Below are 15,570 nucleotides of genomic sequence, written 5' to 3'. Positions count from 1 at the left end.
GGTTTTGACATGTTTGTGGTGATGCCCTAATTTAAAAGGATGTGGTGAGCATTCAGAACATACATGTAAGGATTTCAAAGTTCTCCCCTTCAAACTCAGATTTTATGCATCCCTTAATATCTTTGGCTTTGTACATTTTAAATATTAGCTTTAATATCCTTAAATCTGACCATTGTTGCAAAAGCAAATTTATTGTCAACCAATTGAACGTTATTGTATTGAGGCCCTAAAATATACCTCAGGATAGTGTGGAAGTGAGGAGCAAGGAGAAACTCATTCATTTAGATTGTCTTCTTACATCTCCTACTGTTTTCTCTTCCCTCCCTGAAATAAACAAGACTACACTTATTTTAGGGTAACTGCAGGATCTTCTCCATTAGATCTCCCCCTTTCTTCTTCTTTTGGAGTCTGTGTTTCAATAGAACCAAAATCAGTCTTCTGCATTCTTTGCCCCCGCGTACCACTGACTGTCTTGAGTGCTTGCTGTGCTCCAAGTTGAACCAATAGTGTTCATAGCAAATTAGCAGAAATCTTAGTGGAAATTGCTCTTTTTCTTGTACAACTTCCAGGCTTCAGTAGATGCAGGATAATTAAATGGATTTTTTTAGTTTTTTTTTTTAATGGTCATGCAGAATAGTTTGAGACTGGTAGGATGTCTGAGTTTCAGTATTAAAAGTCTACTGATTAAGTTTACCTTTTAAAATATATTAAAAAAACCAACAACCCTAAAATATAAAAATAAATTCTTAGTGTTATACAGTACCTGACAGGATTGAGGAGGTGAGTATCCTGAAGGTGTCTATAGTGTAATTTCTGGCAGAAGCATATGTAAAATATTTCCTGCAGATTTCTTCAATTGCTCAAAGAGGATAAAGAGTTTTTGTGGCATTGGATTTGTTTCTAGAAGTGATCAGCTTCAGCAAATATGTTTAGATCTGCCACAGTATCCATCCATATTTTTTTTTAGCAATTAGATATTACTAATCAAAAATTGCTGTCTTCACAAAAAAAAAAATATCCATTTTTTAAATCAGTAGGAAGTTGATTTAGACTTTTATGGAGCCCAAGCCATTATGTTTGTTTCTTTTAGCCAAAAAACCCTTTTCCTGTATATATGTTTTCTAGAAATTATAAGTACTGAAGTGAGAACAAAATATACCTAAAATTACGAACTTCAAAATGGTTAAATGTAATTAATAAACACTTTACAATTAAAAATATGGTATAAAAATATAGGCATTACTACTTCTTCTGGTTGTATAACCTTTACAAAGACAGGTAAAGTAGTACTCTAAACATTGATTTGTTTTTCTAGCTTTCTGTCATTCCTTGTGAAACTGCTGCATTAATACAGCCTTTTTGTGTAACAAATTTTATGTGATAGTCTTTTATCTTGTTAAAATGACTTGTTGATCTCAAATTAAAAATAAATTCTTACGAATATCTTTGTCATTTAGGTTTTTTTCCATTTCTCCTTACTTCACTGTGTGACTTTAAGCATCAGTAGTTTTAATGAATGCAAGCTCTTAAAAAGTACACACTGAAAAATATTCGTCAATTAAACTGTCTTGCAGTGCTTTCAAAGCACTAGCAAATAGTTGCAGCCTTGTCTATTAATGGAATGGTTTCAGAACATCTGAAACCCTGGTCAGCCACAGACTGATGATACAAATTTTTTTATTATCCTATTAATACAGCTCTAAATTAAATCTATAAGTGGGTCTTACATAAGAGCTATGCTTGCATATTTTCTGAATAAACTGGTACTATAGACCTGAGACATTATCTTTCTACCTTTTGGTCATATATTTTCTTTCATATTTAATTAGTGTTATGCTACTGACTCCCCTATTTCTTTAACATGGCGCTGTATTTTGAAAAGTGCTTTAGATTCAAGTTGTTTAGCAATTACCCAGCTCCAAATGAGACCACAGGCTTGCAATTTTAATTTTCCTGTTTTGGCTCAGCTCATAGAACTCTGAAAGTGGAGCACTTTAAAATAATGAAATTTTCTGCGGTGTTTTTGTGGATGTCAGTTCAGTTTCATGGATTTGATGAGAATTTTGTTAAGATTTCTAGTTTTTTAGAAACTGTTTTTAGGATTATACTTGGAAGTGCCTATGCACAATACTGGAAGGAGGAGGACTGTTTTGAATTGAAAGTCTTGATGTTGTTGCAAGTTTTTCCATAAAAATACATTATTTGAATAAAATAGAATAAACCATCAGGTCTCATAACATATATGTCCTGAATAATATTGAGAGATTAAAAATTCTTAAGCAGTATTAATTCAAGATAAACATAACTCACTTAAGAAAATTATTAATGGAAGGCATACTTTGAAGATAACCTATTTTATGTGTATATACCCACACATTCATGAGTATATAGATACATACTTTTACTGTGACCCCATTGATTTTAATCATGTTTAAACCAGAGGTGATTCTGCGTTTTAGATCCAGAGTGGAGAGAACAGGGTCCTACAGTGCTTACTGGCTTTGCAATACTGATTTTTCTAAATCCCAATGGTTTATATCTTAAGCAAAGCTGCTTTAATAGGTATGTAGTACATGTATCTATGAACACTACAATAGTGCTTAATTTTATATCCTTTTTCTAGGAATGTTTGTTCAAATGGTTTAATGAGGACAAGGATTTGTTTTGATGATGATGGATTAGGAAGTGTTGAATCATTTTGTATGTTTTCTGGTAAAAAGGCATGTGTTGTAGGACTGGGGATGGGGCTCTCTTCACAGTGATCTAAAAAATACCCCAAAACCCAAACCCTGCATGTGTGCTAGCTACCTACAGTGACACAGTTGCCGTCTGATAGCTGTTATCTAATGATTAGACTCAGTGATCTTAAAGGTCTTTTCCAACATAGACGACTCTATGGTGCTAGATGTTTGGCCTCTTTTATAGAATTTGCACAAGTACAGTATTAAGATTGCTTAGCAATTCTTAGCTAATGATTTAATCAAGGTTACAGTTTGCTAGCTAGTGCTACTTTGGTGGTTAAGTGTAGTCAGTTTTTTACTTTACCACAACAATGTGCTTGCTCTTATTTCACCCTATATTTGTATTTATTCTTTTTCTCTTGATTTGCAGCTCTTTGCAAAAAATAAACCCCCAAAGGGTCTTTATGTCTATGGAGATGTTGGTAAGTTTCAGTTGCATCAGTTCAAATGAAATTTTCTCTAAATGCATGTTTATTCAAATTCTGAAGTGGCTAAAAGCTTTATGCTTATGTAGCATTATTGCTGTAATGAATTTTCCAGGATTAGTTTTCTTCCTGGTTATGATGTTACTTAATACAATTACCCTCTGAATTCTGAAAGCTGTTGAATTGGAATACATTACCATGTGTACTTCACACCCCCCACCCCCCCACTCCCCCATGTTACCCACTCACTAATATCTAAGAATACAAATTTGGGAAGTAATTGAGGGGGCTACAGAGAGAATTTATTTATATATTCTAATTGCAACAATGCAGCATGAAAACATACTCACTTGTCAAAAGGAAATATCAAGGATGTTCTGTGGATACATGTGGAGCTCTTTGTGCAACCTTTGAGCCATCTCTGTATGGATCAAAATTTAAAACCAGAAAAATAAAGTGCAGTTGCTCCAAGATTTTGAACAGAAAATATAACTATTCTTCACAACTAGTCTAGTCTTGTATTTGTTCTGTGGAAGAGTATAGTTTCATTAGTTCAAAGCTAATGAACAGTCATTATTGTAATCTGTACATACTATTCTTAAATTAATTACCTCTTGGCTGGGTTTTTTTTGTTTGTTTTTTATTTGAAGGCACAGGAAAGACAATGGTGATGGACATCTTCTATTCTCACTTGGAAGTAGAAAGGAAAAAGAGAGTCCATTTTCATGGTTTCATGCTAGATGTACACCAGAGTAAGTGCAGACACAGGTATTTACAAGAACTTTATGAAATATAGTATCTGTAAAAAAAGTCTGTCTCATTCTTATGTTAGTGTAACTATATTTAAATATTCAAGGAGAAAAGTAAAAAAAAAAAAAAGGAGAGAAGTTAAAGGATTTTAGCATTGTCTGTCATACCAGCGTAGATACAGGGTAGATATTAATTGTATATTATTTCTCAAGTATCTCTTCTCAGAGATTCTGTATACCTGCTTGTATAGAAAACTTGGGTGTATGTTTAGGATTAAATCCTTAACTAAACGTTTTCCAGTTACCAATTAGCTTTCATGCAAGTCTGAAGGTGGCAATTGCTAAAATTGAAATGGTAAAGGTTAAATGCAGCCTGCATTTTGAGTAAGTGATAACTAGATCAGGTGTAAACGCCAAGGAGAATGAGAACTGTTCTGGTTTGCAAACTTAGTAATGCTATCAGTAATTTAGAGGAAAAAATAATAGAAGGAAGTTCATCCTAAGTTTCAGAAAACATTCTGACAGGGTGAATAAGGCACTTTGCTTTGACAGAGGTACCGTTTTATATATTTAAAAATTTTGTTCTGTTTCTAAATTCTTTGGCCTTAAACTACTTTGAAATGGTTAAATAATGCTGTAATTTACAAGTATTGTGACAGCTGCATTTTTCTGGGGAAGCTTTCATTGGTGTAAACAACTTTGCCACTTTTAGTGCCCACTTTCCTATCATCATTGGGTCACTGTTGAGGTTTTCTGTTTCCATTTCTTGTCATTTGTGCTTAATCTTATCAAAGGTAGCTTCTTACTGCAGGATCTTTGTTTTCCAAAGGTTTGTTTATAGGCATATGGAATACAATCCATAAGACAGTAAAGTATGGATGTAGTAATACTACTTTGTGCCAGTATCATCATTTTAACGTATTAAAATAGAACTGTGTTGCCATGTCTGAGTTCTTTTAACTGAATGCATTCTAAATAAACCTTCAGAGAATGCAGTGTTTAGAGATGTGCAATAGATTTGTAAACACCATAGGGGTTTTTCATACTCAGAAGATTGAGACAGAAAATGCCAAATTACAAAGTGAAACTGAAACTAAGGTCATCAATTGGAGCTGGATAAACTGTAATTTCTATCAGGTTTTAAAAGGTAAAGTATAGCATTCAAGAGTTCTTTGATTTTTGTTTTACATGTTTCTGAACCAGAAAATACAAACCACAGGATCTGTGAGTTTTTAATAAATTGCCTGGATGTGGTTGAAAACTGTTTTTCTCTCTTGAAATTGGACTAAATTTGAAGCTTTTTTATTTTTACTGAACCAGGTTACCTTTTATTTAGTAGCTAAATAATTTTATTTTCCCTGTCTTTTAAAAAGAAATAAGAAATATTTGTTCTTTTCTGTTTTATCAACTGAGGAATACATCGCCTTAAGCAGAGCTTGCCAAAAAGAAAGGCAGGATTTATGGCCAAATCCTATGACCCAATTGCACCAGTAGCAGAGGAAATAAGCGAAGAGGCTGCTCTCTTATGTTTTGATGAATTTCAGGTAAGAAGTCATAAAATTACTTTTGAGCTTAAAATATGACACTTGTTACTGCTTTGTATTTGTACAGATATTGAATATAGTATTTGAATCACTGGCTAGTAGTGAACTGTAGAAGTTATTTCACAGTTTTGAAGATGGTGGGTTTTGTTGTGTGGTTGGGTTTTTTTGCAGGAGGTAAGGTGCAAGCTGGTGGTGCAAGTAGTCCCCTTACAGTGCTGTCATTTACCAGTCTAGTAACTGGTACAAGTGGGTAGTAGTGTTTGGCCAAGAGGCTCATGAGTACTTCAGAGCAGGGACCATCATCCTATACTGACTCTGTACAGTGCCCAGGAGAGTAGCCACTTGACACTTGCTTGGCATGCCTGGTCTTTGCTGTGGTTTGTATAATGCAACAAAATCATCTCAGTGTGATGAAGGATGTGTAATAACATGTCAAATTCAACCTAAATTTCTTCCTAGAGTTATTTGAGTCTTTGGCATGGTAGTGCCCTATTATATCAATGTAACTAACATTTTAAGAAACTTTTTTTGAATTAAATGTGGAAGTGAAAAATAAACTCATAAAATTATCTTTGCCCAAGCTAACTTGGCTGTTTTATTTGTTTTATACAGCTTGTGAATTTTGTTTTAAGGGCATGTCACAAATCTAAGTGTAAAATTGCTTTATAAAAATTGTTAGGAGAGGCTAGAGGTATTTGGCATCTTTAAATAACTGAGTTTTTTTTTTAATTCTGAGAGAAAAGGCAGAGCAAGATAAGCACAGATCTGTGTTAGTTCTCAAATCACCAATAGTAGAAGAATCATCTATTAACTGTAAATTATCTGTTATGCTCTTAAAGTAAATACATTACTGATATGCGTAGAGCAATTTATATCTCCTGGCTATTATTTTACAAGCTTGTGCATCTGAGAAAATAACCGGTTTATGATCAGCTCCCATGAAGGGGATTTTTATAGCTGTAAATTAGTAGGCATTGTTGTTTTAAGTTACTCTTGCATTTTTCAACGAGGGGTAGTCCTTTGATCGATGGTTTCAGAATGCCCAGGGTCATACAATTGCTTCTGTTTGATCGTTTAAATTGTGCTTTATCTAGTGAATATGAATGCTGGGCTTCCAAAATTTGCAGTATAAAATCTAAATGCGGAGACAGTTTGTATTTACGTTATGAAGAAATGGGAAGGTTCGGAGAGGGCAGGGAGGAGTGTTTACTGTCATGACATCAAGTGCTCAAATGGTAGAAAGAGGCATCTTTGCTCTACCATGTATTAGTGTACATACCTGCTTTTTTGTATAAATGCCCACTGGTTCCTGGTGTTTCTGTGTTTCTAGGCTGTCTGTCATGTTTCCACATTTTAAGGGGAGAGACTGGGGTATTTTTTGTTTCCAAATTGATTGCCTGCTCCCCCTGCTGACTTGCTGGAGGTACATCAGTCTCTTCAGCTGTAAAAATGGCCTGGTTTTGTCAGTGGGTCACAGTTGGTAAAGTAATAGAAGAACTATACTTTAAAATGTGTATCTAAGACTTTGTATTCTTATATGAATTTTTAAAATCTACTTGTTCTGTGTGTACTGATGTTCTAAATTCACATATTTCTGAACAGCTGGATTTCTTGATTGATTTTTCTGTAGCATAGAATGCTACACAGGCTTTGTCTACTGAAGAGTAGTCCCAGCTTTCTGAAATTTTGCAGAAGGCACTGAATTTGGGATAAGAAACCTGCTTAAACAGTCATAAAGTAGTGATTGCAAGAGCAGCTCTCACATAGTGACACAATTAACGTTGATAATAAGGAGCCATGTCTCATTCAGGATGTTTGCAGCTCATTTTGCCGGTGGACATAATGGCTAGATTTCACTTCAGTCTGTTTCAGTCATATTTAAAGAAGTGCTAGATTAAAATGAAGCTGGGAAGAGCCAAAGGCCTAGAACATGCACTGCTCTGATTTGCAGGCAAAGCTACGGTCTGTTTTGACAGATGGAAAGTCAAGTTAATACTTTGGCAAAATAATTGTGTGGAGAAAACATCAGAAAACTACTGAGATTTGCTTTGAACAGTTCAGGTTGCTTTCAAATACCTGTTGGAAAAAAAGAGAATAAGCTGGAACGATTTATTTATATATCTTAAGAGCAGACACATGGACAAGTGATATTGTAACAGGGACAGCAAAAAGTGTTGTTAATGCTCATATTTCAGAGGAAACCAAATGCAGAACTTCAAAAGCATTGCTGAGGTTGCACATTCCTCTTTGACAGTGGGCTAAAGCAAGACAGAAGTACTCTGAAGTGATTCTTGCAAAGCCTAGAGAACTGTCAAACAAGCAGAGAGTTGACTAATTGATGTTGGTACTTTTAAAAGTAGTTTTGTGTGTTCCAAAATATTGTATTAAAAAAAAATTACTGTGTCTTAAATGTTTCATTTTGCAAACACTATGTAATAGCCAGGACCTTAGTGATGGCACTAAGCTTTCTGAGTTTGTCCATTCTGAAGCAGGTTTTTCTCAGCATTTGCCTGGGCCGCAGGCTCTCAGGTTATTAAAGCACTGCTAATTCTTACTCACATTTGTCATACAGTTTACAGAAAATATTGAAGTATTTTTTTAAAAATCATGAACACTCTAAGCCATTCTAAAAATTTGTCCTTATTTTGAAGAAAACCCCTAGAATTAAGCCATTTGTAATTATAATTTTGATGTTTCAGAACACAGAGGTAGGCCAATAAAAAGAGACTAGTTACTGTTTAGTGATCAAATAACTACACACAGGTAATTAGAAGCTCTAATTTTGGCGTGTGACTGTAACCTATGTTAGTTAGTATTGATAATGAAAACTGAATCCCTACGTCTTGGTAAGCTGAGTGATCGTACAGTGTTAGTCTTTATATACCATCGGTACCACTTGGACTTAAACCAAACTACAGTTTAGGGAGTTTTTACTAACCTGCATGCTATTAAAAGCCTCTAATAAAAATTAGACTCTTATTTTTGTGCTAATACTAATTGCTGATAATACATGCTTATGTTTGTCATTCATTATGTGGAACTGTACCAATCAGTGGCTGACTGAGTCTCAGGCACTTACACATGTAAATTAACTATTAGTCTAGTGTTTTTTCTTTTTTTTTTTTTTCCCCCTTTTTTAAAAAAAATGTGAGTCATAATGGAAAGCAGCACTAGGTCATAAAAATCTTTTCTCTTAAATGCTAATGAAATTTCTCCATTCTCTCCATTAGCAGGCTCTCCTTATTGGTAATTTGTAGCTTTTGCTTTTGTTCCCTGTTGAAATGAATGCTGGATACAGTAAAAAACATGAGAAATGACAATGCTTCAGTACTGTCTTCTACCTGCTTTACATTTTTTCTGTCTTTCTCAAGCTGCATTAGATAAAAAGAACATATTTACAACCTAGTTTTCAAAATGGTTCTTGCTTTTTGGCAGAACTTTTGAGAGTTATTTTTTCTGTAATAGAGTTGAAAACTTCAGAATTCCACATCAAGTAACACTTTAATTAATAAGAGAATGTTATTAATTGTTTTCTTTTATGTGAGCATTAATGTTCCTTCCCTCCCTGTTTTCTGAAGGTAGCATGCTTTAGAGTGTTTTTAAATAAAAATAGTTGTAACAGAATGATTTATATAATACATTTCTAAAACTTGGCTATTAGATTTTCTGATACAAGAAATTCAGTTACCCCTAAAATGCATGTATATACTGTTCCCTTGTGTCTCTTGTTTTTTAGTATTCAGAACAAATAAACTATTAATAGGTGGGTGCATAAGCAGATACATTAGACATGTAGTACAATAGTGCATTACTACATGCTTTTTGGATCACTGGATCTTAGCGATTAGAGATGTACAAATCTGAGGGGTGTGTTACTGATTGTGTAAAAGTTTGTTTTTCAAAAAGGAAAATAAAAAATCCATGTTAATGTGTTCCATAGAACCGATTAGAAGAAATCTTTAGAAGAAGGAAACTGGCGTTTACATTTGGTTCCTTACGAATATTACAGCTTCCAGTCTAGCTGTCAGAAATGTAATAAGTCTTTTACTGTCTGTAGTGTAGAATGAAATTTTTTTGCTGCTGAGAAAGGTCATTTAGAAATGGGGGAATGATGGGGGTTGGTGTGGTGGTGGACTAGCAAAAATTATAGTGGTTAAAGTCTTTCTGTAGGTGTATTACTATTGTTACATAAACATCTAAACTGGTGAAAGCACAGCAGTCTATCAGTCTGTTCGTATAACTCAGCATGCCACCACTTTTTTATTTCCTCAGAATGGGGGTCAGTTTTGGTAAGTCAAAATGCAACAAGTGTATATAATAATAAAAGGGAATGTAGGAGAAACAAGTGTAACGGTAACAAAGATGGTTTACTTAAAAGATGGTTGGTCTCAGCTGGTGAAGTCCTGTAAAATACAAATTGCTGTTGTAACAATGGGCTTTTTCCAGAAAAATTTATTGCATTTTTTTCATTTGTACAGAGTGGTTGCGGTTTCCTTTTATTTCTTGGTACTGTAAAGCAAGTTTGTTAAGCTAAACTTGGATATTTAAAGAAATTTTACTTTATGGCTTATTTTTTTTTCAGTCCTTTCCCAGTACCGCTTCTCCCAAACATTTTTTATTTTTTATTCGTGTTTTGTGCCTGAAGGTTAGAAGAGGCTGACTGTGCTGGAAGTGACTGCGTGCCTTTTGATTATTCATGGACAGTAATAGAAGGCACTTAAAAAGAACAATGAAATTGCTTATTTTTGTGATGGGCCATCTGTTGAATTGTTTTTTGCAACAATCACACAATAGTATCTATGTCATATCATTCTATTTTCAACAGCAGCTGATTATGTATAGTTGGCTACTTGTCTTTATTTCTGAAGTCCCATGACCGTTTAAATTCACCTCTGCAAACCTTTGCCTCAAAGGTAATAGAAATGTAAAACAGCCGGTGTGTATTTTCTTTCTGTCTTCTGTTTTTTTCATGTTGTTTCTAATTCATTAGGCCTCTTAAATGTTTAGGTCTGTTTTCTGTGTCTCCCACCTGTAGTTTTATAATAGAAGTTAACATGGAATCATTTAGCAATTGGTAAAGAAATGGTGGAGTTCCACAATAAAGAGTGGGCAAGTTGTGAAAGACTGTGGTACATTCACTGCTTATTAATTATCCCTTTTATTTTTTCCTTACCAAGGAATAATTAGAATCTTTCTCCATGGCTTTCACTAACAAGCATTTTTCCTAGCTACAAAGCCACTTGCAGATCTATTGCAGCAGAAGCTGAAAGCAAGATAAAACAAATAGTTGTCTTCTACAGGTCACTGACATTGCTGATGCCATGATTCTGAAGCAGCTTTTTGAAAATCTGTTCCAAAATGGGGTTGTCGTTGTGGCAACATCTAACAGGCCACCAGAAGGTAAAAACAAACATGCTACTAGTATTATCCAAATACAGTGAATCTCAGTATCTTATGAAATGATCATATTAAAATCATACAGTATTTAATGCTAATAAACTCTCTAGTCTTCAGTAATCTGAGATACTCCAATTCATCCCCTGGTTTTTTTGGTGTTCTTAAGGAAGAAAGGTTTTTCACTGTCTGGCTCCTCCCTTCTTCCAAACTCAAGGTGTTCCTCCCCCCACCTCCCTCCAAATCCTTCTGTGTTTTCTGATCTTCTCTGCTCTGTCCAAACCAGTGACAGGATATCTGGGGACGGGGTGTTGAGTAAGGGTGAAATAGTGCCTCTGTTTTGGATGTGTTCCAGGATAGGTGAAGATCAGATTCTGCAAAAGAGGGGAAATCGAGAGTACATTCCTTCTCAGTTTCTAACTTGTAAACTTTCAAACTTGATCCACCACCTTGAAGGAGAACCCTTATCAAGATACCATTCTCACAGCCTGGTTGGAGGTTACTCATTAGGAATTACTTCGATGGAGAGTTGTTTCCATTTCTAATAATATTTTTAGATAGAGTATGACTTGCTAGGGAGATCCTTCTACAAAGTCCCCAAACCTGTATGAGTTTTAACCAAGCAGTAATTGTAATTTTCTGTAGGGGAGAGAAATGTTTGTTATAGTGTAACATTAGCAGTTAGCATAATGCATAATTTCTGTGCAACTTTAATGACACTTTAGATAGATTAATTTCAAATTTTTGCAAAAAATACTGGTTACACTATTAGTTGTAACTAGTAGGGTTTTTTTTCGACCCAAATTAATTGAGTAAAAGAGAATCGCTAAAGATTTACAATGCACTTTATCTTAAAAAAAGAGAGAGAGGATGTTTTAAATGTTTTCACTAGAGGAGGAAATAATTTCCCATTTGCTTATTTTCCTTGTTTGAGCAAACAAGGTGAAATCATAACTGCTGTAGCTGGGTTAACTACAGAAAAACTGGATGCTGGTACCTTACTGAGCTGGGAGCCACCCTTGTGATTTTTGAAGCATTACTCTTTAAAGTTCAGGAGAATTTTTTTTATCATAACTTGGGGACTGTATCCTGCATATTTAATTGAGATGTCAATTTGTGACCATTATTGCTGTATGGGGGTTTTTCATACATATTAAGTCACTGTGTCAACCTAAAAGACATCCACTTGTACTAGCTACCCAACAGAGAATGCCAAGTACAGCGTCTCCAAAACTGAGCTGTGTTGCAGTCCAGATGTTGATCAGCGCCTGTTTCTTTGTCCCTTCTCACTACTCCTGCATGCTCACGGTGTGTGCCTGAAATCCTCCTGCAGGAAAGAGAGTTGGGTTAGTGTGGTATGCTGCATCAAGGTTTAAGACTGAATTGAGAGATTAGTTTCCTGTGGATGCAAAGGGGAAAAGTGGCTTTTTGGTTAGAGAGCAGATGTGCCCAGCTGCTGCCCATTAAGTGATATGCTTAACCATGTTAAACTGCCCCAGTTAATGTGGGGAAATATGGAGGTGCAGTGTTTGAAGAATCCTGACTTCCATTTCTCCACCAAAATTACTTTTTATTTTTCTCATCCTCACAAATGCAGACATAATACAAGACTCACAGCCTTACTAACTAGGAGGGCTAACAGAAGTAGCTGTCTTATAGTATTGTTACATGTTCACTGATTTTTGCAAGTAAATATGCAGTTGATGGCTGTTGTAACAAATGTGTTGCTATTATGAGTTAAAAAGTTACAAATGAGAATGATACATGGCTTGGTACAATTTTGCTAGTAATTAGAGTGTGGAATCACCTTCACTGGTAATTTCCCTAAATGTTTCTGTGTATATATGTAATTTTGTGAAAACCATTTTATAGATGTCCTGTTGGTTTCTCATGCATCTGGTATCTTCTGTCCACTATGAGGTGTTGGTAGAGCATAAATGCTTTAGCCTAGTTGTAGCCTTTAAGCACTGAGGGGAATATAGGTGGTATTAATAACCTGGCACGGTCTTTGTGGGAAATATTGGTGACATCTCCAGCAGGTGTCTGTATTCTCTTACTTATTTCTTCTGTCAGGCGTAGGTGCTGTACTGCCTTTTTATAAGGCATCCTAATATTAACGAAACAGATCAGCCCATCAGTTTCAGTGATAATGTTTTCAAAGAACAAGTCATTCTGTTACGAATATGTTGGGCAGTGGGATAGTTTCTAGAGAAGAGAAGTTTTATGCTGGTAAATTATAAAGATGAATAAGGTATAAAATGCTGCTTTGCAGTTTGTTTTGACTAATTTGTATTTTCTTTGAGTGCAGATCTGTGTTTTGTACATAACATCCTATTGTTTTTTTAATTCAGTTGTATTTTTAGCAACTTTGCATAAGTTTATATATTAATATATTTTTCTTTTTTTTTTTGGCCTTAGGGATGACCTTTTTCCTTGCTTTGGAAAAGGGAGTGTACCTGGTAGAATTGCTAGAAGATAGTGTACCATAGTACACAGAATGAGAGTAATACTAACTTCAATAAACTCAAATAGTGTATTTTCATTTTACGTTGGGTTTTGCACTCTGCCAAATACTTGGCACGTAGCAGATGTGTGGTTTTGGCCTTATAATTGTACCAATGTATACCCAGCATTACAAATCCTTTTCTAGATCCTTACTTTTAAAACAGACGCTGATCTTACTTCTTCTTCTAAAATCGGTTATATGTCATTAGGGCATATATATGCCCTAATGAAAAGGCATATGCCTTTTTCACACTTTCTCAGGATATTCCTTTCTTCCTTAAAAATGTATTGAATTTTCATACAGCAAAAGAAGAGAAATCAGTTTCATCTCTTCTTTTCTGCCTTTTGTTCCTTCTCTCTCTAGCAACACCAAGTTTTATTTGCTAGACTAAAAGACAAGCTGACATTGTTATTAAGACTAAGTAGAAAAATGGTACTGATTTCCTTTCTTTCAGATCTCTATAAAAATGGTCTTCAGAGAGCTAATTTTGTACCATTCATTGCTGTGCTGAAGGTAAGGAGAGTCACTTGTTAAATGCTTTTCAATTTCACCTCCTGTATTAATAAATTAGAGATCTGTACAGGATTGCTTTGATACTAGTTTCCAAATGAGATGTATATGTTTTAACTGTTTGGAGCAAAAATAATTTAAGGTAAGACAAAAAGGAACTCTTTCTCTCTAGAATTAATGTGTCTTGAAAGCTGGACATTTTTAGTATGACAAAAAGTTACCTTTTTGACTAAGGTAGCAGAATTTGTTTGTTTGGGTAAGACTTTCTCACTGTTGTGTATATACATGGTGTAACATATTATTCCTCTAACAGTGTACTGTGGTGGACTTGTGGGGTTATTACATTTATTATACTGAAAAAAACAGTGGTGTTCTTTGGTGTAAGGAAATTGTGTTCACTATGTACCCCTCGGTTACCTTGTTTCTGAGTCTTTTTTGTGTGTAAATGGTTTTCTGACCGAGTGTTTGTGAGGCGTCATGTAGTGTTCAAAAATCAGCAGTTCTGAAGCAAACTTCCTGGAGTCTGCATGTTGTAATGTGGTGAAGTAGCAGGCTGTGAACTTTAATTGTTTCGTTTAGGTTAAAAAATGGAGCATCCCTTCTTGATTTGAATAATATAATCAGTGCTTATTTTGCTATTAAAAAGAACATATGCTGAACTCACACTTTTAAGTTCTGGGCAAGTAGAGATATTTTTCATTCACAAGCTATGATTGTGTTGTTACATTGTTGAGGGCTAGCATACAGGTCCTGTGTCCTGCTCTGCCTGGATTGATATCACACATAAAATGGAAATAGCAGCACTTACCTACCTCACAAAAATCTTGCTAGCATGAATATATAAATAATGTTAACTCTATCAATACCTCAGATAAAAGAAAGGTAAGGTAGGGTTTAGGGTAGGTTTGGCTTAGTGGGAAGAAACTTGGAATTGCTGAATAGATACATTGGTTGGATGTTTCCGTTAAAGTGGTCAGCGGTAAAGCATTTGACAGTGCCTTGGGTTTTCAGTGGGGCATTTTGGAATCATGAGATTGCTTAATTCCCTAAGCACCTTTGAAATTCCCATCTAATGTTGACATCTGAGCAATTACCATGTTTCAAAGTTAATATGCCATTGACATGAATGTGGCACTCCTATATATAAAGTCAGGGAGGTTATTAGTAAAAGCAGCTCTTACCTGGATGGCTTTAGAAAAATAAGAAACATGAAAATAGATGAAAAAACACTTCCACTTCAGGTTCTTGAAGAGGGTTTATTCTGCAGCTGACTGCATTGGATACAGGATAGGGTCCTGATCATAGAGCACTTTCAAGAGCAGTAGTAGTTTCGTATGTATTTGTTTTCTGTAATACATAAACAGTGGCAGATCTTTCTTTTCTATATATCTTTCCTAGTTGACTCAGTTTTCTTCCTTGATAGATATAGGGCTCTTCCATTTCACTGATGATCAGACTTAAAGAATATGTATAACGTGTGCCTGTTTGTAGTTCCCGTCTTTCTCTTTTTGACTAACTGAAGAAAAAAAGTGAAATGTAGCCTATGCATATGGAATGCCTCATCAAGACTGGGAAAATAATCTGAATTTTCAGAAGGAACCTTGTGGATAGAATGCCGAGAGAAAACCTAAAGGTAGATTGCTTTAGAGCTGTGACAGACGGTGGAGTAGTGTGAAAAGAAACAAGTAGCACAGCCCAGAC

At 35.0% G+C, this 15,570-nt stretch overlaps 1 protein-coding gene across 2 annotated transcripts in view; it reads left to right on the top strand.

Moving 5' to 3' along the window:
• The window catches only part of AFG1L (AFG1 like ATPase), a 78,372-nt gene that overhangs the window by 20,588 nt on the left and 42,214 nt on the right, over positions 1-15,570 (top strand). For both annotated transcript variants that reach the window (XM_080389036.1, XM_080389035.1), the window contains exons 3-7: positions 3,112-3,163; positions 3,817-3,918; positions 5,329-5,459; positions 10,760-10,859; positions 13,814-13,872. In XM_080389036.1, coding sequence (XP_080245162.1) covers positions 3,112-3,163; positions 3,817-3,918; positions 5,329-5,459; positions 10,760-10,859; positions 13,814-13,872 — 444 coding nt within the window. The remainder of the gene's footprint in view (positions 1-3,111; positions 3,164-3,816; positions 3,919-5,328; positions 5,460-10,759; positions 10,860-13,813; positions 13,873-15,570) is intronic.

Source organism: Falco punctatus (genome assembly GCF_963210335.1).
Source record: "Falco punctatus genome assembly, chromosome: 5".
NCBI classification, from domain to species: Eukaryota; Metazoa; Chordata; class Aves; order Falconiformes; family Falconidae; genus Falco; species Falco punctatus.
Note: the sequence above shows the minus strand (reverse complement) of the source record. Positions and strands in the feature narration are given on the sequence as shown.